Source organism: Urocampus carinirostris, chromosome 1 (assembly GCF_059441175.1).
Source record: "Urocampus carinirostris isolate Australia breed hairy pipefish chromosome 1, RoL_Ucar_1.0, whole genome shotgun sequence".
NCBI lineage: Eukaryota > Metazoa > Chordata > Actinopteri > Syngnathiformes > Syngnathidae > Urocampus > Urocampus carinirostris.
The window spans coordinates 74,409,043-74,431,668 of record NC_142349.1 but is presented as its reverse complement, the minus strand read 5'-3'; the positions used below and the strand labels follow the sequence as shown (position 1 = coordinate 74,431,668).

The following is a 22,626-nucleotide window of genomic DNA, read 5'->3' as shown; positions in this document are numbered from 1 at the left end:
AATAAAAACAAACAATCTCCAAGTTGCACTTTTTAGAGAATCGGCTCTTTTGGCTCACCAAAAAGAGCCGGTTCCTTTGGCTCCCAAAAAACTCTTTACATTTCTTTGTTGCTGGAGGGGTGATGGTCATGCCAGCTCTTTTAGGAGAAACGGCTCTTTTGGTTTACTAAAAAAAATGCCTTTGCAGCTCCCAAACAACTCTTTTGCCCTTTTTCCAAGATGTCCACTTCTTTTGGTCTGAATAAAAGTGTGATGATATCTAATCTTATAATTTTACACCAAATTCCCTCAAATTGCACTGGGGTATCCATTATAAACTAAAGAACTGTCTCTTTTGGCTGATCTCACTTAAAATGGCTGACCTTTTCGACTCCCAATCGGCTCTTCAGAAATTTTCGCTGTTGCTGCTTTTATCTATAACTATTATGAAAACATATGCACAAAATGAATTGACAAACCCGTTATAATAAGTATCCTCAATTTTTTTTTTGTAAATGTAATAAGGTTTGATTTTTGATCCAACAGCAAAGTTTGATCTTTTTGACACATTTTGTTTAAAATTCAAGAAAGGCCACCGAAGACGATCTACATGGCTATGTCGTTGTGCGCATGCGCGGTGCTCTCCCAAAAGGGGCGTGTCCTGGCGCCGGTTCTTATAAAAACGTCACGCTGGTGGCTATCAAGGCGGAAGTGGCTACAAAGCTAGCTGCGCAAGTAAACACTAGCTCAATGACTCAGCGTTCTTGTGTAAGTTTTAGTGATAATACTTTCATTATTGACGTACTACTTTGTGTACTTTATGTTCTTAGAATACTTTGTAGCTTCGTTCGAGAATAAAATGTCGTTTAGCTCGCTCCGCGTTCGCCGCGTAAATCCACTAAACGGCCGTTGTATAAAACTAGAATTAGCTTCTTTTTGGCGTTTTTTGCTAGCAGAGGATGGTCTCGTTGATCCTTCAGGCAAGTTCTGGTCCCAGGGACGCCATAAAACCTTACCGGGACTCGAACACAGATATTTACAGAAGACTAGATACGTCAGCGCCCTTTAGCATCCCCTAACTAGCGTGCCTACGTCGCGGCCACATTGGTCGGGTCAACGTCCCACCTCATCTCATTAGCTGCACCGCTTATCCTCAGTAGGGTCGCGGGGGTGCTGGAGCCCATCCCAGCAATCATCGGGCAGTGGACACCCTGAACTGGTTGCCAGCCAATTGCAGGGCACACAGGGACAGACAACTCGCTCGCTCATTCACACCTAGGGACAATTAAAGCTTAATTTGCTCCTTTTAAAAACGATTTTTATTTGGGTTACCCTTTGTTGTCAACGAAAACACGTGCAGTTATTGTGGGAAATTAATTTTTAAAAATTATACATATTAACGGAATAATTTTGCTTTTTTCAAACTCAAAAACGATCTATGCAAATTACAAAACACTGCATTGATATTAAGTTTTTATATGAAACCTATTGAAAGAAAGGAAAGAATGTTTTCTTTTTTAACTCGTGTGACTTTTTATCATGTTTTTTTTTTTTTTTTAATTCATATTTTGCGAATCGATAACCAAATATAGTCACTTCCCAGTCAAGGTTAAAAAACGACAACAAAAACAATGAAAATGCTCTAGGTCTGAAAATATTTAAAAAAGAAAAAGCTCAATGTTAAAGGAAGTTATTCATCGGGGTTTGACTGCTAAAGTAACCATTCACAGCAGGGGTCAGGAACCTTATTGGGCCATAAAAGCGAAAGCATTTTGATATTAGTCTTGCGAGACCAAATTCAACAAAACCGCTCCAGACTAAAGCTAATTTCCAGCACATTTTATTTCACCGTTTGATTTGCTGATATTAATGAAAAAATAATGATTCGTGAGCCTGTGTCCTATATCACTATAAATATACCACTTAAAATCTCTCGTAGTTACTTATATTTTAACTGTCATTTTTGTCCTAATAAAACAGGTTGTAATATTATCACAAAAAATGCAAATGAGAATACCAAGAAATTTACCTTTAGTGCAGACGGTGGCTGGCAAGAAGGGAGTGTTCACGTCCTGTCCCATGTATAGCTCCGCCCTTTTTAACCGCTTACCCAATCAAATTGCCCTATGTGCTTTGCCAGAGCGAATGGGTTAAAGTTTGTTGTGTGACTTTTCATTATAAAGTATGTAAGAATGCTTAGTGAGCTTCTACATAAAGGATTATTTAACTATCTGCAGCCAAAATGTGGTCTGTTAGGGTGACACTATAAAGAAAATTGTGTCCTATGTATAATTGTGAGAGACGGAACTGGAGTAGTAGTGGAACTGAGCAAGCGTGTGGATAAGAGAGTTGGTTTGGACACATTGAGAGGATGGATAAGGAGCGAATGTTGAAGAGAATCTACAGAGCAGGAGTAAATGGAAGAAGACCAAGAGGAAGGCCGCGCTTGACGTGGATGGATGGTGTTATGAGTCCACTGCAGGAAAGAGGTCTAAATCTAGTGGAAGCTAGAGCTCTTGATGGGGATAGGAATGAGTGGAGAGGTGTTCTAAAAGGATAGTGGGATGTTTAGACGCGTTTTAAGGGATGGGCAGGGAACCGTATGATGCGGCAGGGGTAAACCAGCGAAAGCTGTCGAGCCCTGCTGTTGAACAGAAGAGTGTGTTTTGTCACCTTGACCTGAGTGACACAGCCGCTTTCTTGTGTCCCGTCTCATCCGGAGGGACTAAAGCATGACCAACTTGGGTGCTGAGGTGCTTAACTTGTCTGGGTGTTTGTGCAAATGGGTTGGCCATGGTCCAAAATTGTTTTTTTTTGTTTTTGTATGTGTTTGTCTTGCTGTTGGTCACTCCTCTTGAGGGATATGACCAAGGTAGATGGATAGAAATGTTGAATGGACTGAACCCTTTTTCTGAAGTCTAAATGATTTTGGCTTCACATCTGTACATTGTACATTAAATTACCGTGCATGTTCCATTTTATCTCCGAGCCATATGTACACATGAAAAGCCACATATGGCTCGCGAGCCTTAGGTTACCGACCCCTGATATACAGTATGGCCATTTGCCACATGAAGGGTTAAAACGGTTCTAGAAACTTTGAAAGAGGACGGTTTTATAAGATTTTTCTTGTACTCCCAAGGGAAGTCTGCCAATGTGGTGCAGCATTATTATTATTTTTTTTAATATTGAAATAATTTAAGCCACCGAGAGGGACAGGTGATTGTCAATGTGTAGCTAAGTAACTACTGTTCTCCCTTATGAAAGGTTATTCCGGCTTTCCAGCACTCTATGGTGAGGAGTGATTAGCCCTGAATCCTGACTGTGAAAATTATAGGTTTGACAAAAGTCTATGATTAGATAAACTTTCTGGGTTGTAAGTGTGGCTTTAATAGAAGCAGACTTAAAAGCTACTGTAACACCTAAGGACAGCGATATGTTGATATTTCAAACTTCAGGTCCAAGGAACCTGAAAACCGATTAAACCAATGAGCCAGGAAGTATGTCTAACAGGCAAGTGGTCGGTTTTGGGAATCGGTGAGTGGCAACTCATGTTTGCTGTGATCTGGTTAAGGAGTGAAATTTACTTTTTTTTTTTCTTAGCATTATTTTGCTAAGGCAAAGGCCTGTGACCCAAAAGTAGTTCTCCGGTGGAGAAACAGTCTTACAAAAGCTGGAATTCCCATCAGCCAGCTCTATAGCAAGCCAATCCATTGGCTTCTCTAAAGAAATCTGGAATTCCGATCACCGATCGTCTTGCATTATGCGTGTGCCCAGGTATGATGCCCACAAGATGTCTCTCCAGGCCACGTTAGAGGAGCGAATGGGCGTTGCCAAAGCTTTGTGCCAGCGCGCCGAGCAAATCGGCGCCAACGTGGAAGGGCGCGGCAAACTCTGCGGCAAACTGCGCGCCGAATTGCGTTTTCTGCAGCGCGTGGAGGCGGGGCAGCTGTCCGTCAAAGAGTCTCACCTGCACAGCACCAACTTGACCCACCTGGCGGCCGTGTTGACGTCGGTTGACAGTCTGGAAGGCGTGGTGGCGCTCTTTCGCGTTTTCGCCTACCGGGACCAAGACGAACAGAAGCGCACCCTGGTCGTGGACGTGGTGGCGGACGGCGGGCGCACTTGGGTGAAGGCGGTGGGCAGGAAAGCGGAAGCGCTACACAATATTTGGCAAGGCCGCGGCCGCTTCGGGGCGAGGAGCGTCATCGGGCAAGCGGAGGAGTTTGTTTGCGCCAGTCGACAGCAACCCGTAGAGTATTTGCACCCGCGGGTGGTCTTCGCCTTCTACAATGGCGTTTCCAGTCCGATGGTGCGCTGCTTGGAGGAAATGGGCGTGGCCGTGCGTGGCGACGTGGTGGCCGTCACAACCCAGGATGACGTCCAAGATCAGGACCACAGGTAACATCTTGAAGGGATATTCAAATTCTAAAACACACATGTATTTTGCAAAATATCTAATATACGTCATTGGTATATTGATCTGAACTGAATTTCTATAGCGCTTTTCAAGTCAATGACTTCGCAAAGCGCTTTACAATGTGCTCCACATTTCCCAATAGCGGGCTTGTATTGCAGCCATGTAAGACGCTAACCTGCTTATTGGGGGTATTAGGGGTTCAGTGTCATACCCAAGGACACTTCGACATGTAACACGGACGAGCCGGGATTCGAACTGGGATCCCTTGATCCCAAGACGAGCGCTCTACCTCCTGAGCTACTGCCGCCATATTCCAATTCTCGTCTTTGAGCTGTGACGTCATGTGAAGAAAACCAGCACCCCAGCGAGTCAGTCAGCATATGTGTTTTGGCCCTGTTCCGGTAGTTTTTGTGGAAAATGGCTAGGCGTTGTCGCAACTGGCTAAAATAACACACAGAGCTAACGGGCTAAACCAGCCGGGACACGGCAGGCTAGCTGGCTGATAAAAAGGGCTAACTGGGACGGATCAGCGGAACAACATGGGAGACTGGCTCATCGAAAACATGCAGTAAGAAGCCAGGATGGCCGGAAACCAAAAACAACCGCAGCAACAAACGCAAAGAAGAATGGGCACGGCAGGCTAGCCAACAAGTCAACTGCTACCGGGGCTAACTTCGACCAAACAAAACTGTCAGCTTTCCGGAGCCTGCATGCTAACAGGGAATCATGTATACCCTGGAGTCTTCTGTATTATCTGGTTGTATGCACTGTTTATTAGCAATAATGCCGATTCCATTATTTTAGGGCCGTTCTCACCCCCGATGAGGACAGCGACGAAGACGAGCAGGAAATGGAGGCGGAGCCTACTCGGGTAGACCGCGCCACGGTATTAGCGAGCCTAGCGTTTCCCGCGGCGGCGCCGAGCGAAGACTGCGACCGCGTCAACTTGGACATCACGGCGCTCATCGCTTACGTGTCGGCGCTGTGCCACGGGCGCTGCCGCCTCGCCTTCCGGGAGCCGGTCCTGACCGAGCAGGCGGCGCAGGAACGCCAGACGCCGCTGCTCCCCATACTGGACGGCGTCATGGCGGGCAAGGAGCTGTTCGCCTGCCGGGCTGCCGTCACCGATTTTCAGCTAATTTTGGAGACCCTGGGGGGACCCCACGAGAAGGAACGCGCCCGCCGCCTGTTGGCGAGGGTTCGGGTGGTGGAGGACCGGCCCTCAGAGCGGGCGTCGGCACTGACACTGAGCGCTAAAGTCAACCGAAGATCGCTGTTGATTTTCGGGACGGGCGATTGGCTGAGGGCCGTCACCGTGACGGCCAACGCGCGATTCGTCAGGGCGGCGGCCAATCAGGGCGTGCGATTCAGCGTCTTTCTGCACCAACCGCGGGCGCTCACCGAGGGCAAGGAGTGGAGGGCTACGCCGGTCCCCGACCCAAAACGAGAATAACACCCGTTATTTTTCCAGCGGTTCAGCATAGTGGCAGCCAATCGGATTGCGTCTTTTCTGCACTGACCGAGGGCGGGGAGTGGAGGAACACGCCCTTCCCAAGACTCTTTCCGTTGCTTCCTTCCCGAGAACCAATCGCAGTTATGCATGGTGGTTATTGGGTGAGGAGTGCGATTCTGCTTTTTTCTGCTCAGGAGTGAAGGGCCATGCCTGTCCAGAACACAGTTAACATTAAGACTTTTTAGTTCCTTCCTTGCACGAGGTCCTCTTTCTATTTTGAGCAGGAAACCATTCTTGTATTCCACTTTCCAAGTGGAATACAAGAATTATTTGCTCCCAATTTTCGTTCCGAAGGACAACGGGAGTAGCAAGCGTCTGTGTTACCGGTCGATACAGTCACAATTTCCGGTGTATTGTTTGAATTCTGTTCAAAAATTAAAACGGTTGGGGGAGAAAACCAAAACGTTTTAGGGTTTTCACAAAGGTTCTTGAGTCAACTTGAGTCCTCAGGACAAAGTTTAGCTTGCAACAGTCATGGAATTTAAAGCAACTGTTAAAAAAATGTGCACAGAAACAGCATTTAGTACTATCTCTATACACAAGCTGCTTGAGGTGTCTTCCAAGTGAGCTGAATTTCCAGACACTACCACTAGAGGGCTAAGGACTCGATCTTTTTCTACATACAAGGGGTATTGGGGCCCTCTCTGGTGCGGTGTTAGTCAACCTTATCTGAGCCAAGGTACATGAAAAATTCCTGTGGTACATCGCCAGCTAAAAATGTAATGACTTTTTTTTGTTTTTATCAACTATAAGTATTTTGACGGTATTTGAGGACCCCTATGTGGTATTAGTAGAATGGCAGTGGTCATTGAGCTACAGATGCATTGCAAAAAAATGAAATAAAAATCATCCATCCATCATCTGCAAGGCTTATCCTCAATAGGGTCCCGGGGGTGCTGGAGCCCATCCCAGCTGTCCTCGGGCAGTGGGCAGGGGACACTCTGAACTGGTGGCCAGCCAGTCGCAAGGCACACAGGAACAGACAACTCACTCGCTCATTCTCACCTAGGGACAATTTGAACTGGACGATTACCTCAAATGCATGTTTTTGGAATGTGGGAGGAAACCGGAGTGCCTGGAGGAAACCCACGCAAGCACGGGGAGAACAGGCAAATTCCACACAGGAAGGCTGCGGTAGCCAGCAGTCGCAGGGCACACAGGAACAGACAACTCACTCACTTTTTCACACCTATGGACAATTTGGTTAGGCCAATCAACCTGACATTCATGTTTTTGGAATGTGGGAGGAAACCGGAGTGCCCAGAGGAAACTCATGCAAGCACGGGGAGAACATGCAAACTCCACACAGGAAGGTTCGATCTCATGACCTCAGAACTGTGGCGCTTGGGCGCTTACCACTATACCACCATGCTGCCCGAAGTAAAGATCAATTCATCCGTAAAAAAGGGTGACATTCATATCGTCTGAATAACTGTGTGTCCAGAGTTGTGCTACACCTCTATCAAGACAAAGCTAACTACCCTTAGCGCATGGACCACCGCTGCAAACTAATTTGCTATCACTGAAAACGTTATATTGAAAAAGCATCAATAGAAAAATAGAAATGAATGAGAAAGCCTAAAAAAATGGAGGAAATTTCTAGCTTCTAAACATGTTGGGATCAAATGGGATCAATAAAGGTTTTCAGGGTCTCTCACATGTTGGGAAAGGCTAATTTGTTCTCAGCCAATCAGGTGTCCACGTAGAATAGAATTCGATCAAGTCTGGCCAAATCGGGAACACCTCGGAAAGGAACACGTTCCTGGAATGGAATTTTTCCCGCAACAAGTACTCGAAAGGTGTAATTCCTATAAAAGCACGACCGTATTTTCCGGACTTAAAGTCGCACTGGAGTATAAGTCGCGCCTGCCCAAAAATGCAGCATTAAGAAGGAAAAAAACATAAGTCGCATTTTAGGGGAAATTGATTTGAAACACTAAAAACAATTCATCTTGAAAGGCAATTGAAAATAAAACGGGGGTCCAAATTTCGGCACTGGGGCCAGTAACGGCCCGTGATCACATTTTTACTGGCCCGCAGCATCAGTCATAAAATGAATAATGTGCTATTCCGTTTAGAAAAATGGCCTTGTGTGTGAAAGCATACATCACTCGGAGTATAAGTCGCACCAAAACCAGAAAAGAAATTTAACCTAATAGTGGGGAAAATACGGTACCCGACTACTTTTTAGAAACAGGCGTCTTTTGTTTTTTGATGGATTCTGCTTTGCTCACAAGGTAACCTACAACTCTCAAATCTGCCAAGAATGCATCTTTAATTGTGGCAGATTTAGAATTATTTACAAAATACAACCGTGTTCAGTTTCGGTGTGGCCATCTCAAGCACAGAGTACCAGGACATGATACTTCTGCCCGGAGAAACAAGAAAAGGTCTTGCACAGTACCCAAAAGCACAGAGGGAAATCTTTGAAAACAAAATGGATATGGAGTGTCTCAACTGTTCAATTTTTAAGCTTTCAAGATTGCACGATCCAAGAAATATGAAGGCCTCGCAGCTTCTACAGGTTGGTGGGAGCAGACCCCTTCACGAAACGTGAAACTCCACAAAGTAGGAACATGTATTTATTTAGGACTCAAGAACAAACCCGATTCACAGGCTTCACAGTATTTGTTTCACAAACAAAATACTGCACTTTATAAACTTTTTTTTTATAAATAACTTCTGAATTGTTAAATTATAATTTATAGAAATGATTTATAAAATAGTTATGCGTCACCAACTTATCAATTAAGGACCCAATCCACTTCTCTATACATGATACTTTGCCACCATCATGTGGTCGTTATGGAAAATAGCATTTACCCTAAACCATATATTTTTCTATTATCAAACATTTTTAAAAAAGCTCCAGAAGCCGCTTGGAAGCGCTATGAGCCTTCATGCGGCTTCAGAGCAGGTTTAGCGTTTGGAGAGGTCCACATTTGTTGGCGATAGAAAGCATCTTCTCCTATTTAGCCCATCAGAATGCAGAACACATTGCACCATGAAAATCCGTAAGACAGCTATAACAAAAGCGCAAAGTAGCAAACGTTTTATTTGATTGTTTTTATGTTTTGGCTATTTTCACTCGGTTTCAATGTGCGTGTATAAGTTTAATCGTAACTAGATAGGTACTTTGAGAGTTACGCTCTACGTTTGGGTGTCAGTCATCAGGGGATAATGGAGTGACTTATAAAAGGAAGTACCAGGAAGCTAGAGCGGCGGGTCGGCATCGTCTCGCGGCTCGACGAAAGCCTGGATTTCTCGGACCAGGCGATCGGCGATGCGCCGATTGTTGGCGGCCAAAACGCGGCGGGACATCAAGTCGATCGGACCTCCTGCACACACCGTCACATCGAGGAACAGAGTTTTTTTCTTCCCGTATTAAAAAAAAAGGGAGTTTTATTTCCTACTTTTTAACAAATGCCGTTTATTGTCATTCTACAAGAATTTCGTAATTGGAGGGTTTCTCCTTCCAATGTTTTATATATATATATATATATATACCAGAGCCATGTCCTCCAAGTGGGAGGTGGTTAGAGTCTTTTCTGGGGTGTCAAAAAGGCGGCCTGTGGGCTGGATCAGGCCCGCTAAGGGATTGAACCCGGCCCCCGAGACAACGCTCAGAGAAGCGCAAGAGAAAAATGAGCTGCAGGTTAAAATATATCCACTTGATGTTGGCAAAGCCATGTGCCTTGCACAAAGATGCTGTACTTGTATTTCTTTCTCTGCCTCTCTTTATCACTCTCTGTGTCTCTCTTTTTTTCCCTTAGTCTCTTTCTCTGAGTCTTTTGCTCTCTCTTCCTTTTGCCCTTTTCTCTCTCTTTTCTTTCTCTCTTGCTTTCCCCTTCTTTCTTTCTCTCTTCTCTCTTTCTCTCCTTCTCTCTATATTTCTATTTCTCTTTGGATTTCTTTCTTTCTCTTTCTTTCCCCCTCTCACTGTTTCTCGTTTTATTGTTTCTCATGTTCTGTCCCTCTCTCTCTTTATCTCTTTTATTTCTCACGTTCTCTCTCTCTATCTCTCTTTCTCCCTTTCTTTGTCCCACCCTCTGTCTCTCTCTCATTCTCCCTTTCCCTCTTTCTTTGTCCCACCTTCTCTTTTTTATCTCCCTGTCTCTTTGGATTTCTTTCTTTCTCTTTCTTTTCCCCTCTCTCATTAATTCTCTTTTTATCTTTTGTTTCTCATGTTTTCTATCTCTTTTTTCTCATGTTCTCTCTCTTTCTCCCTTTCTCTCTCCCTCTCTTTCTCTTATTTCTTTAACTCTCTTTTTCTTTCTCTCTAATCTACTAGTCCGGCCCCCGAGAATGTTTGTTCAATTGTGTGGCCCCTGATTTAAAATGAGTTTGATGCCCCTGCTCTAAAGTAACTAGTTACCGGGTAAAGTCACTATTTTACAGACTGAGGAGATCATTTCTTCCTCATGCCATGAGGCTCTTTAACTCCACCCGGGGGAGTAAAAGCCCACATGAAACCCCACCCCTACATTTGCATATTACCCTATTTTTACTACACTGAGTATTTTCCATAGCACTATTTAAATACTCTATATCAACATGTTATATTGGGTATTTTTGTATTCTGTCTTTTTTTGTTTTATTTTTCAACACAAGGATACTACTGGAAGTGTGAATTTCCCTTCGGGGATGAAGAAAGTATCTATCTATCTATCTATTTTCATGAATCACGTTACATCACAGTTGGTAATATCTGGATTAAAGCAACAAAACAAATCTAAAGAGCCGTTGCATGGAGCTGAGCCAAAAGAGCCGGTTGTCTAAGAAGAGTGAATTGTCATGACGAGCACTCACCCTGGACGTCCAATAGGACTCCTCCCGCCTCGGTGACAACCAATGAGCCGGCGGCGACGTCCCACACGTGGATTCCGATCTCGTAGTAAGCTTCCACGCAACCCGAAGCGACCAGGCACATGTTGATGGCTGCGCTGCCGGCCCCGCGGATCCTGAGCCAATCGCGGAAGCCGTTAGACCGGTCCCGCCTCCGCCCGCCACCAATCACAGACCGACGGATCGTACTTCGAAAATACTACAAAACTGCTACCGCGAAAAATACTAGAAAAACAAAAAATACAGAAACACTACAAAAGTAGGATTTTTGTAGTATTTTATAGGATTTCTGTATTATAAGTATAATTGTCGTATCTCTGTAGTATTCTTGTGGTATTACCGCAGTTTTATTTTGGTAAATTTTTGTAGTAGTATTACAGGATAATTGTAGTAGCATTTTTATAATATTTTGGTAGGATTTCTGTATTGTAGTATTTTCATAATTTTTGAAATAATTCTGTAAAAGTATAATTGACGTATCTCTGTAGTATTCTTGTGGTATAAAATACTTTATTCATGTATTAATACTTCCGTATTATTACTATAAAAACATTTCAATATTATATTTTTTGTAGTATTTCTGTAGTAGTTTGTGGTATCACTGTAGTTGTATTTTTGTAATATTTTTTGTAGTATTACTGTAGAATATTTTGTAGTAGTATTCTAGAAGTATTAATGTTATCTCCCTTGAGTATTTCCACAGTTGTTTATTGTAATATTTCTGTAGTAGGATTGACCTATTATAGGGTTACTGTAGTAGTATTTTTTTGTAGGATTTCTGTATTATAGTATTTTCAAAGAAGTATTTTTGAAATAATTCTGTAAAAGTATAATTGTCGTATCTCTGTAGTATTCTTGAGGTATTTCCACAGTTTTATTTTGGTATTTTTTTGTAGTAGTATTATAGGATAATTGTAGTAGCATTTTTATAATATTTTCACATTTGTATTCTTAAAATACTTTATTCATGTATTGGTATTTCTGGATTATCATATTACTATAAAAACATTTCAGCAAATATATTTTTTGTAGTATTTTAGGGTATCACTTTAGTTGTCTCATCTCTCATTAGCCGTACCGCTTATCCTCATTAGGGTCGCGGGGAGGCTGGAGCCCATCCCAGCCATCTTCGGGCAGTGGGCAGGGGACACCCTGAACTGGTTGCCAGCCAATCGCAGGGCACACGGGGACAGACAACTCATTCGCTCATTCACACCTAGGGACAATTTGGACCGGCCAATTCACCTGAAATGCATGTTTTTGGAACGTGGGAGGAAACCGGAGTGCCCGGAGGAAACCCACGCAAGCACGGGGAGAACATACAAACTCCGCACAGAAAGTCTGGAGCTGGATTTGAACCCACGACAGGTTCCCATGACATGAACTGTGCCGCACAAGCGCTAACCACTGCGCCGCCGTGCTGCCCCACTTTAGTTGTGTTTATGTAATATTTTTGTAGTATTTTGTAATTTGCTTTTTGTAGCAGTATTCTAGAAGTATTTATATAATATGTAGTATTTCCGCAGTTGTTTTTTGTAATATTTCTGTAGTAGGAATGACCTATTATAGTGTTACCGTAGTAGTATTTTTGTAGGATTTCCGTATTATAGTATTTTCATAGAAGTATTTTTGAAATAATTCTGTAAAAGTATAATTGTCGTATCTCTGTAGTATTCTTGTGGTATTTCCACAGTTTTATTTTGGTATTTTTTTGTAGTAGTATTACATGATAATTGTAGTAGCATTTTTATAATATTTTGTATTCTTAAAATACTTTATTCATGTATTGGTATTTCTGCATTATCGTATTACTATAAAAACATTTCAACAATTACATTTTGTAGTATTTCTGTAATATTTTGTGGTATCAACTAGTTGTATTTTTGTAATAATTTTGTAGTATTACTGTAGAATATTTTGTTGTTTGACTTTTGTAGTAGTATTCTAGTAGTATTTATGTGATATCCATTGAGTATTTCCACAGTTGTTTATTGTAATATTTCTGTAGTAGGATTGACCTATTACAGTGTTAGTTACTATAGTAGTATTTTTTGTAGGATTTCTGTATTATAGTATTTTCATAGAAGTACTTTTGTAATAATTCTGTAAAAGAATATTTGTCGTATCCTGTCATATTCTTGTGGTAATTCAGCAGTTGTATTTTTGGAATTTTTCTGTAGTAGTATTACAGGATAATTGAAGTAGCATTTTTATAATATTTCCACATTTGTATTTTTAAAATACTTTATTCATGGATAAGTATTTCAGTATTATCGTATTACTCTAAACACATTTCAACAATGGTATTTTTTGGCATCTCTGTAGTTATATTTTCTTAATATTTTTGTAGTATTTTATAGTATTACTGTAGAATACTTTGTATTTTGATTTTTTTAGTAGTATTATAGTAGTATTTATGTAAAATCCCTTGAGTATTTCCACAGTTGTTTTTTGCCTTGAAGTGGCGGTTATCCGATGCTAGCCAGCCGCTCTCTAAATTGCTTACTATAAAAAGAGAAGCATTCCAATTTAGTTATATTTTTGTATAATAAAAATAATGATCATTTCTTCAACTGCAATTTTGTTTTTAATTTGTTGATCAATAGTTTTGGATTTGTTAAAGTCGTCTACTCTCATTCGGTAATGACATCATTTTAGGTAAGTCCGCATGTGACAGATGAAGTTCTCTTTTTATGCGCTTTTTAAAATCAAAACTCAAAAAAAAAAAAAGCCCCTGATTTGAGGGTTTGAATTTAAAATGGACAGCATTGTATTCCAGAGGAGCATGCCCTTGGGTCTGACTAAATTCTATGGAAAAGAAATACTGCCTACCCGTGAACAGGAATGCTGACCACGTTTTTGAGGCTGGAGAAGATCTTGTCGACGATTTCAGGGTCTCGGTTGGAGCCGAACTCTGTGGCTACGATGGCCTGTCGGATGTCTGCCAAACAGGAAGTGGAGGTGGTGATGTCACTTCCTGTTTGTGGAAAGACTCAAGCAGGTGGGCAGTGCGTTCACCTGGCTGCGAGGAAACCTTGATAGGTTTTCCGTCGCAGAATGCGCCCTTCCCCCGCCGCGCCGTGTACATGTGATCTTGGAGGCAGCTGTAGACCACGCCCACCTCCACCTGGGGAACCAATGAATACGGCCGTGAGGGGCGGGGCTCGTGGCGGGCACCGTCGGACAGGCGGCCTACCTGCTTGTTGACGGCGAATCCGATGGAAATGGCCACGAATGGGAATCTGCGGAGCAGCGCAGGTTGAAACAAAAAAAAGAAGAAGACTAAGAACAAGAGGACAAACACGAAGAACGAAAAGAAAAACACGATAAAGAACGAGAAGAAAATACAGACAAACAAGGAGAACACTAAGAAAAAACAAGAAAAACAAGGAGACGAACATGGAAAAAAAAAGAGGGTGAACCAGAAGAAGAAAAAGTAGAATGAGAAGAACGAAAAGACGAACTCGAACGGAACAAAGAAAAACAAGAAGACAAATACAAACAAAATGAAGAAAACAATAAAGAAAAAAGAAGAAAAACAAAAACAACAAGAAGAACAAGAAGATCAAGAAGACAAACATGATGAAGAAGAAGAAGACGGACAAGAAGAACAAGAAGTTGAAGACAACAAACACGTAGAAAATAAGAAGAAGACAAAGACAAACATGGTGAAAAAGAAGAAGATGGTCAAGAAGAAGAACAAGAAGTTGAAGACAAAAAACATGTAGAAAATGAGAAGACAAAGACCAACATGATGAAGAAGAAGACGGTCAAGAAGAAGAACAAGAAGTTGAAGACAACAAACATGTAGAAAATGAGAAGAAAGACAAACATGATGAAGAAGAAGAAGACGGACAAGAAGAAGAACAAGAAATTGAAGACAACAAACACGTAGAAAATGAGAAGACAAAGACAAATATGACGAAGAAGAACAAGACGGACAAGAAGAAGAACAAGAAGTTGAAGACAACAAACATGTAGAAAATGAGAAAACAAAGACAAATATGATGAAGAAGAAGAAGACGTACAAGAAGAACAAGAAGTTGAAGACAACAAACATGTAGAAAATGAGAAAACAAAGACAAACATGATGAAGAAGAAGAAGACGTACAAGAAGAAGAACAAAAAGTTGAAGACAACAAACATGTAGAAGATGAGAAAACAAAGACAAACATGATGAAGAAGAAGACGGACAAGAAGAAGAACAAGAAATTGAAGACAACAAACACGTAGAAAATGAGAAGACAAAGACAAACATGATGAAGAAGAAAAAGACAGACAAGAAGAAGAACAAGAAGTTGAAGACAAAAAACATGTAGAAAATGAGAAGACAAAGACAAACATGATGAAGAAGAAGACGGACAAGAAGAAGAACAAGAAATTGAAGACAACAAACACGTAGAAAATGAGAAGACAAAGACAAACATGATGAAGAAGAAGAAGACGGACAAGAAGAAGAACAAGAAATTGAAGACAAAAAACATGTAGAAAATGAGAAGACAAAGACAAACATGATGAAGAAGAAGACGGACAAGAAGAAGAACAAGAAATTGAAGACAACAAACACGTAGAAAATGAGAAGACAAAGACAAATATGATGAAGAAGGACAAGACGGACAAGAAGAAGAACAAGAAGTTGAAGACAACAAACATATAGAAAATGAGAAAACAAAGACAAACATGATGAAGAAGAAGAAGACGTACAAGAAGAAGAACAAGAAGTTGAAGACAACAAACATGTAGAAAATGAGAAAACAAAGACAAACATGATGAAGAAGAAGAAGACGTACAAGAAGAAGAACAAGAAGTTGAAGACAACAAACACGTAGAAAATGAGAAGACAAAGACAAACATGATGAAGAAGAAGACGGACAAGAAGAAGAACAAGGAGTTGAAGACAACAAACACATAGAAAATGAGAAGACAAAGACAAACATGATGAAGAAGAAGAAGACGGTCAAGAAGAAGAACAAGAAGTTAAAGACAACAAACAAGTAGAAAACGAGAAGAAGAAGACAAAGACAAACATGATGAAGTAGTGAGTTCACGTGTGAACGAAGTTGGTGGTCCCGTCGATGGGGTCTATGATCCAGGTGGGCTTCTCCGTCAGGACGCAACGTTCTCCCGCCGCCACCGACTCCTCCCCGATGAAACTGACCAATGAGGAGACCCGATCGTGATCCGGTTTGTTTCCATGGCGACTGAGTCCGTCAAACGGGGAGAACGGGTTACCAGTGCGTGGGGAACTTCTCCTTGATGGCGGCCATGATGAGTTTCTCCACGTTTTGGTCCGTCTCGGTCACCAAATCGATGGAGGAGCTCTTCAGCATCACCGATTGGTTGCCGGCCGCCTCGCGCACCACCTGCATGACAAACCGGCCAATGGAAGTTAACCGCTTTTGTAGTACTACTGTAGTTGTATTTCTTTTTAGAGGTTTTGTATCATTTTTGCAGTCTAATTTTTGTTGCATTTCAATAGTAGAAGTAAGCCGGGACGGGAGAGCAGACGTGGTCAGGAACAAAACAGGTCGTAGCTGGAGACAGATGGGGGCAAAAACGGGATAGGTGGGAGTCGGGGTCGAAAAAGGCTTGCCTAGTATAAACAGAGGTTCGCAGACGGACTGACAACAGGGGACTGAAAGGACTGGGTTCGGATAGTGACAGGAACCAATCAGAACTCGCGACGGTTGGCGCCAAATGAGCAGGCACAGGTGAATCAAATCGGTAATCATGATAATATCTGTTATATCATTGTTGTTTTGTAGTATTTCTGTCGTAATATTTCTCTTGTAGTGTTTTTGTATTATAGTATTACCGTAGTGATATTGCTGTAGTATTTCCTATGTAATATTTCCACAGTAGTATTTTTGTATTATTCCTGTAGTTGTACTTCTATTACAGTATTTTTGTAGTATTACTGTAGTTTTATCTTTTTTTTTTTAGTTTTGCCGATTTTTGTTGTCTTTCTGCTGTAGTATTTTTGTCGCATTTCCATAGTAGTATTTTTAAGTATTTCACAAGTAGTTTTTTTTTTTTTTTAATATATCTGTAGTATTTCGTCATCGTATTCTTGTAGTATTTCTGTCGTAGTATTTCTGTTGTAGTATTTTTATAGTATTTCTTTTCGTATCTTCATAATATTTCTTTAGTAGTTTTTTTTGTAATAGTTCTGTGCTAGTATTTTTGAATTATATGATTACTGCACTAGAATTTTTTGAGTGTTTCTATACTATTTCTTTTCAGATCGAAACAAAATAATATATCAGGTTCCTGTTTTTAAACTCTACGTGTAATACTTTTGTAGTATTTCTGTTGTAGTTTTTTGCTGTTGTAGTATACAAAGGTCCAGTGAAGACAAAGTTGGCACCAAAGTTTTTATTAGTAGTACTTTACAGAGGCGGGTAGAGTAGCGAAAAATCGTACTCAAGTAAAAGTACTGTTACTTCAGAATAATATTACTCAAGTAGAAGTAAAAGTAGTCATCCAAATACTTACTTGAGTAAAAGTAAAAAAGTACTTGGTGAAAAACTGACTCAAGTACTGTAGCAACATGGTATTTATTGCTTTTTTAAAACAACCAATCAGATCATCAAATTATCAAAGTCCATCCAACCGACACAAAAATACATTTCATTTAAAAATAGACTAAATAATCGTTATTGCTAAGCGACATTTTCCATCTGTTTCATCCGTAAACAAAATTTCCCCCGCTGAATTTAAATATGGTCACGTGACGAGGCTGCTACGTTTGATTGGTTAAACAGGGTAGCGCCTGCCGGAGTGTTGCCTCATAAAAAATGCCCCTCAGCGGAGACGGACAGACACGTACTTACGTGGAGGGGATTAATTAAGTAACGACTTCAATGTCGCCTAATGTAGCGGAGTAAAAGTACAGTTCATAAATGTACTCAAGTAAAAGTATAGGGATTTAAAATTACTCCTAGAAGTACAAAAATTCGCAAAACTTACTCAAGAAAATGTAATAGTTTCAGGGAATCTAAGGGGCTGCAGAAAACCTTCTGGTACTTTATTTACTATTGCCATAAAAAGCCATTTGTTTGTGGCCCGCGTGCCGTAGTTTGACCACGCCTGGCCAATAACGACGTTTGCGCTCACCTGTCCGGCGCGCTTCGCTACCGCCACCGCCAGCTGCATGGCGTCTTCACAAACGTCCGCCATGACGGTCCGCCTCCGAAAAGAATGGCCGACCTGAAGAAAGAGGAGTCAAAATGGCGGCTAATATGCTTTCCTTTTTCTTCACTAGGACTCCATTTGATTAGGACAGGGGGGTCCTTTCACTCTCTCTTTTTTCTCTTCTCTCACACTTTTTTCTTTTGTCTCTTTCTCAACTTTCTTTTTCTTTCTTTCTCTCTCTCTCTCTCTCTCTCTCTCTCCTTTATCCCTCTTTCATTAGCTCTCTTGCTCTCTCTCAATTTATTTCTTTCCCTTTCTCTCTTTTTCCTAACTTTCTTTCTCTCCCTTTCTTACTCCCCTTCTCTATCTCTCTTTCTTTCTGTCTCTTTATTAGTTTGGCCCTCGTGAGAGTTCCATTTCCCCACCATGTGGCCCGCAAGCTAAAATGAGTTTGACACCCCGGGATTAGAACAAATGTGGCCGTTGATAAAAAGAAGAAAGAGAAGTAGACAAACGGAATGAAGAAAACCAAGAAGAGAAACAAGGAAAACAACCAGAATAATAACAAGAGGAACAAAAAACAGGGTAGTCTTATACGTGGGCGTTTTTTTTCCCAAGAGACATTCCGCTCTCCCAGACCACAGCATTGAATCAAGAAAATGTTATACAGGCGGTGAGGTAGGTTACTCCAGATGTGAAAACTGGCCAAAGGAAAATGCCTCAGCACTTTTGGTTTTGCTGACACAGCAGCTTTCCCAGAAAGACATTCTACTCTCTCAGGCCAGGGTTACAATCCTTCGCAAGCGATGGGGTAGGTCACTATAGAGCTGAATAAGGCTGCCCAAAAAAGGGAAATGCCACCAAAAATGATTTTGTATCAAAAAAGCTTTAATGGCGCAAAGACATTCTACCTCCTTTACATTTTTCCCTAGGTTAAAAAAAAATCAGGAAGAAAAATAGATATAGATATCTCACCAGGGATGGGTCATTGGGATTTTCTAGTAAATTTGATTTCTAACTGGCATGGTGTTTTAGTAGTAGACTTAACTTCTAGTAATTACAACCTGGTAATAAGATAGTAACAACATAGTAATAACACAAGTCGTTATCATCTCTGAAGAGTGGGATGATGCTTTACACCAAAAAAAAACAACAGCAACCAGATGATAAAAGTGCTGCATCTGAGCCGGATGAAAACCGGCATTTTCAGTAGCACGACACAACACAATGACAATGAAGGGACTCAAGTATTCCAGGTTTTCCAACAAATATTTTTAACAAAGTACGTTTGTAGTATCTCCGAGCAATTTTATGTTAAATAATAATAAGTTAGCAAGTGTTATTTAGCTAGTATAGCCTCTTACCGTTGCCATTCCTTACTACATAAACGAGTTGCTTTTATTGCGATTAACCAGGGATTCAAAACACTAATCCTCCGAATATAACATGCATTGAAAACTGTTATGTGTTCTACCATAAAACACATTACACAAAAATAAACTGTGAAATTATCACCGGGGATAATGAGACGAATGTTCAGAAAATAAAATGTCATTTATTATTCATTATATCCAGCATTATGTCAAGACACAAGAGCAGCTTCAGCGACAGACTGCTGTCACAGTCTTGTACCACATACAGACTGAAGAGATCTTTTCTTCCTCATGCCATGAGGCTCTTTAACTCCACCCGGCGAGTATAGGCCCACATTAAACCACACCCCCTACATTGCATATTACTGTATTTTATTGCAATGGGTATTCTGTGTAGCACTATCTAGATACTCTATATAACACGCTACAGTGGGTATTAGCACGTCACATTGGGTATTTGTATATTGTATTCTTTTTGCTTTATTATTGTATTGTTCTCAGCTCAGGGATGCTGCTGGAAATGTGAATTTCCCTGCGGGATCAATAAAGTATCTATCTATCTATCTATATATTTCACTAAATCATGCATGGACTTGCTCCCTCATATCTTTCGGATTTAATTTCCCCTTATGTTCCGGTCCGGAGCCTTCGCTCTGAAAACGCCGGTCTACTAATGATCCCAAGAGCCAAGAAGAAATCCGCAGGTTCGAGAGGGTTCTCCATTTGGGCCCCGGTGCTGTGGAATGCTCTTCCCCCTGAGATCCGATCTGCAACCTCAGTGGAAATGTTTAAATCTAAGTTTAAAACACACTTCTATTCTATAGCGTGTGAATGACTTATATTTCATGTTGACAATGTCTGTGTATTGTTTGTTATTGCAGCCCGGTCATCCTGGAAGGGGGATAACCTCATGTGCGGTCCCTTCTCAAGGTTTCTTAATTTTCCTCATAATGAGGTTTTTGAGTTTTTCCTTGCCCTCATGTAGGTTTTAAATCAGGGGATAGTGTCATAATAGTCTGTGGTTTGCAAAAATCTGTGGTCTGTGCAGCTCTTCGAGACTTTTGTGATTTAGGGCGTCACAAATAAATATGACTTGACTTGCGGATTTTGAGTTTTTCCTTGCCCTCATGTCGGTTTTAGATCAGGGGATGGTGTCATAATAGTCTGTGGTTTGCAATAATCTGTGGTCTGTGCAGCCTTTGGGACTCATTGTGATTTAGGGCGTCACAAATAAACAAGACCTGAGCCTTTTATTCGACACACTCGGTGTCGCCAGTGACAGGCAAAACTAAAGTGCGCCATTCATAAGTAAAACCTTACAAATGATTCACTTGCCTTCAAGTTTAAAACTCACTAATTCAAATGGGAAATTAATAAAACAGGAAAACAATAACTTACTTAAGACGAGAGGAAAAAATGACGAGGAGGCTTTGATCTTGACGCCGCGGATCACCGGTTTGAGACACTTCCGGATGTGGCGGGGACATGTTATGTTCTCCTTCGCGCTTGTTCGCTCGCTCTCTACCGCCCCCTACAGGTCCAGCGTTTTTTAAATCAAGCCATGTTACGTTGAATGTCGATTATATATGATCAAATCCTCGACAGAAGTATTTTTTAATCAATTTTTCTTTTATATGAGTTGTAAGCAACGAGATTGGACGTGGTACTCCCAGGTAAAACATGTAATATAAAGATTTTGAAGAGAAAAAGGATAGAAAACTATCAGGTAAACAGGCAAAAAATGTCTGTTAACTACAATGGCAAACATCACGGCGGATGAGTGGTTAGCGCATCCGGGCACAGTTCTGAGGTCACGGGTTCAAATCCAGCTAGCAAAGAGTGAGTTGTCTGTCTGTGGCCATGTTTATAATAATTTGGCAATCAAGAAGAGTAGTGCAATAACATTGAACCTTAAAGGGGGAATGTGTGTTACTAAGCACCCCCTGGTGGTAAAAAACACACACTTTTATCCGTTAAAAAAAAACAGAAAGAATAAACACATGAACTATCACATAAGTATGCATTTTTTTCAAGAAATTTGTTTTTGACATTGAGGCATGAGGCTCACCTAGAGGGAACTGACATGATCATCAGACATCTTGCCGCTACGGGTGCCAACTCTTGGGAATTAAATATTAAAATTGAAACAATTGAAATAAGTGAACTCCATCAATACGGCCGAATTAGTCGAATTAATGTCGTCTGAGTCACTGGGAAGCCTCTCTTCAAGTCTTTTAGCTTTCTTCTTATTGGTCATCTTCTCCCCGCACAATGGCGTGCCGGCTCCTCCCATGGGCGTGCCAGGGAAACCACCCTGGGCTTCACCACCTCCTTGCCAAAGGGCGTCGCGAGGTCTGTCCTTGTGCGTCTGTCCTTCTCCGTCAGCACTCAGTTCTGTTATCAGAAATACGTCTGATGCATTCCACACAGCCTAACCTTCTAATGTACCTTGAAGAAAAACAGTGATTGAATATCTTGCATTAAACTCAATAAATGTAACTTGTGTTCAATTGTATAAAATTCTTTATAGTCAAATGTATAAAATCCTTCACAACAAAAGCAAAAAGTGCTATATTTCTTCTCTTGTTGGTTTTGTAAGGCTGGATCTGAATGCTCACTATTCTAGAAAGAAGAACTAGAAGACGGCATATTGTCAGCATCACCAGTGTGTGAGCCAATGGTCTTAACTGGTTAAACTGGATGTGTGTAAGAATGCTTATAGATAGGAAGGCACAAAGCAAAGACAGTCACAGCAACTGCGCTAACATCAACAGTAGCTATTGCTAAACTTTGTTATTTCTCCCTCTTGGGCTTTTATGATTAAATTTTAAACAAATTTAGCCTCTATTAACCGATTCAAATGTCGATTGACACATTGCTTTGCCAATGGAATTCCCAATGAACGCTATTTTACGATGTGTATTCTAATCAGAGCTGAAAATAAACGTGCGTCAATGTCACCCGGGATACATTTTCACACAGATTATTATCAGGTGTGCAAAAGCAGTGATTAGCTTCAGGAAAGAGAAGTCAAACATTTACAACTCTTTCACAATGTCTAGAAATTGGCCAAGGTAAAATAGACAGTTGGAGATGGCTTAGAGCAGTTATCTGGTCGTCTCAGAATGGCCAGTTTTAATGACTGAAATACAATGTTTAGTTTTACAGATTTTGATCAAATTTGACCTCAGACCAAGTAAGGCTTCAAGCTATTTCCCCAGCTGTTTTTCAGCTAAGATGTCCAGGCTACACTCTCAGGCATGGGATTGCAAAAAAAGGAGAAATGAACCAAATTAATTTCTTAAATAATTTAGCTAAGTGAACTCCATCGAATATATGGCCGAATTAGTGTCTCGAGTCTC

General features: G+C 41.1%; 2 protein-coding genes across 2 annotated transcripts; one reads left to right on the top strand and one right to left on the bottom strand.

Annotated features, from left to right (window-relative positions):
• The first annotated feature begins 639 nt into the window (after positions 1–639).
• c1h7orf25 (chromosome 1 C7orf25 homolog) lies at positions 640–6,789 on the top strand. The gene is made up of 3 exons (XM_088350809.1): positions 640–747; positions 3,757–4,380; positions 5,204–6,789. Exons 2-3 carry the CDS (start codon positions 3,773–3,775, stop codon positions 5,850–5,852), a joined length of 1,257 nt encoding a protein of 418 aa, XP_088206935.1. The 5' UTR covers positions 640–747; positions 3,757–3,772; the 3' UTR covers positions 5,853–6,789.
• Positions 6,790–8,951: 2,162 nt separating this feature from the next.
• On the bottom strand, positions 8,952–20,781 carry impa1 (inositol monophosphatase 1). Its single transcript, XM_088350823.1, has 9 exons — positions 20,663–20,781; positions 17,874–17,966; positions 15,990–16,120; positions 15,806–15,910; positions 13,954–13,999; positions 13,776–13,884; positions 13,590–13,698; positions 10,722–10,873; positions 8,952–9,250 (listed from the first exon to the last, which is right to left on the bottom strand). The coding sequence occupies exons 2-9, from the start codon at positions 17,934–17,936 to the stop codon at positions 9,126–9,128; spliced, it is 840 nt and encodes a 279-aa protein (XP_088206949.1). The 5' UTR covers positions 17,937–17,966; positions 20,663–20,781; the 3' UTR covers positions 8,952–9,125.
• Between the last annotated feature and the right edge of the window lie 1,845 nt (positions 20,782–22,626).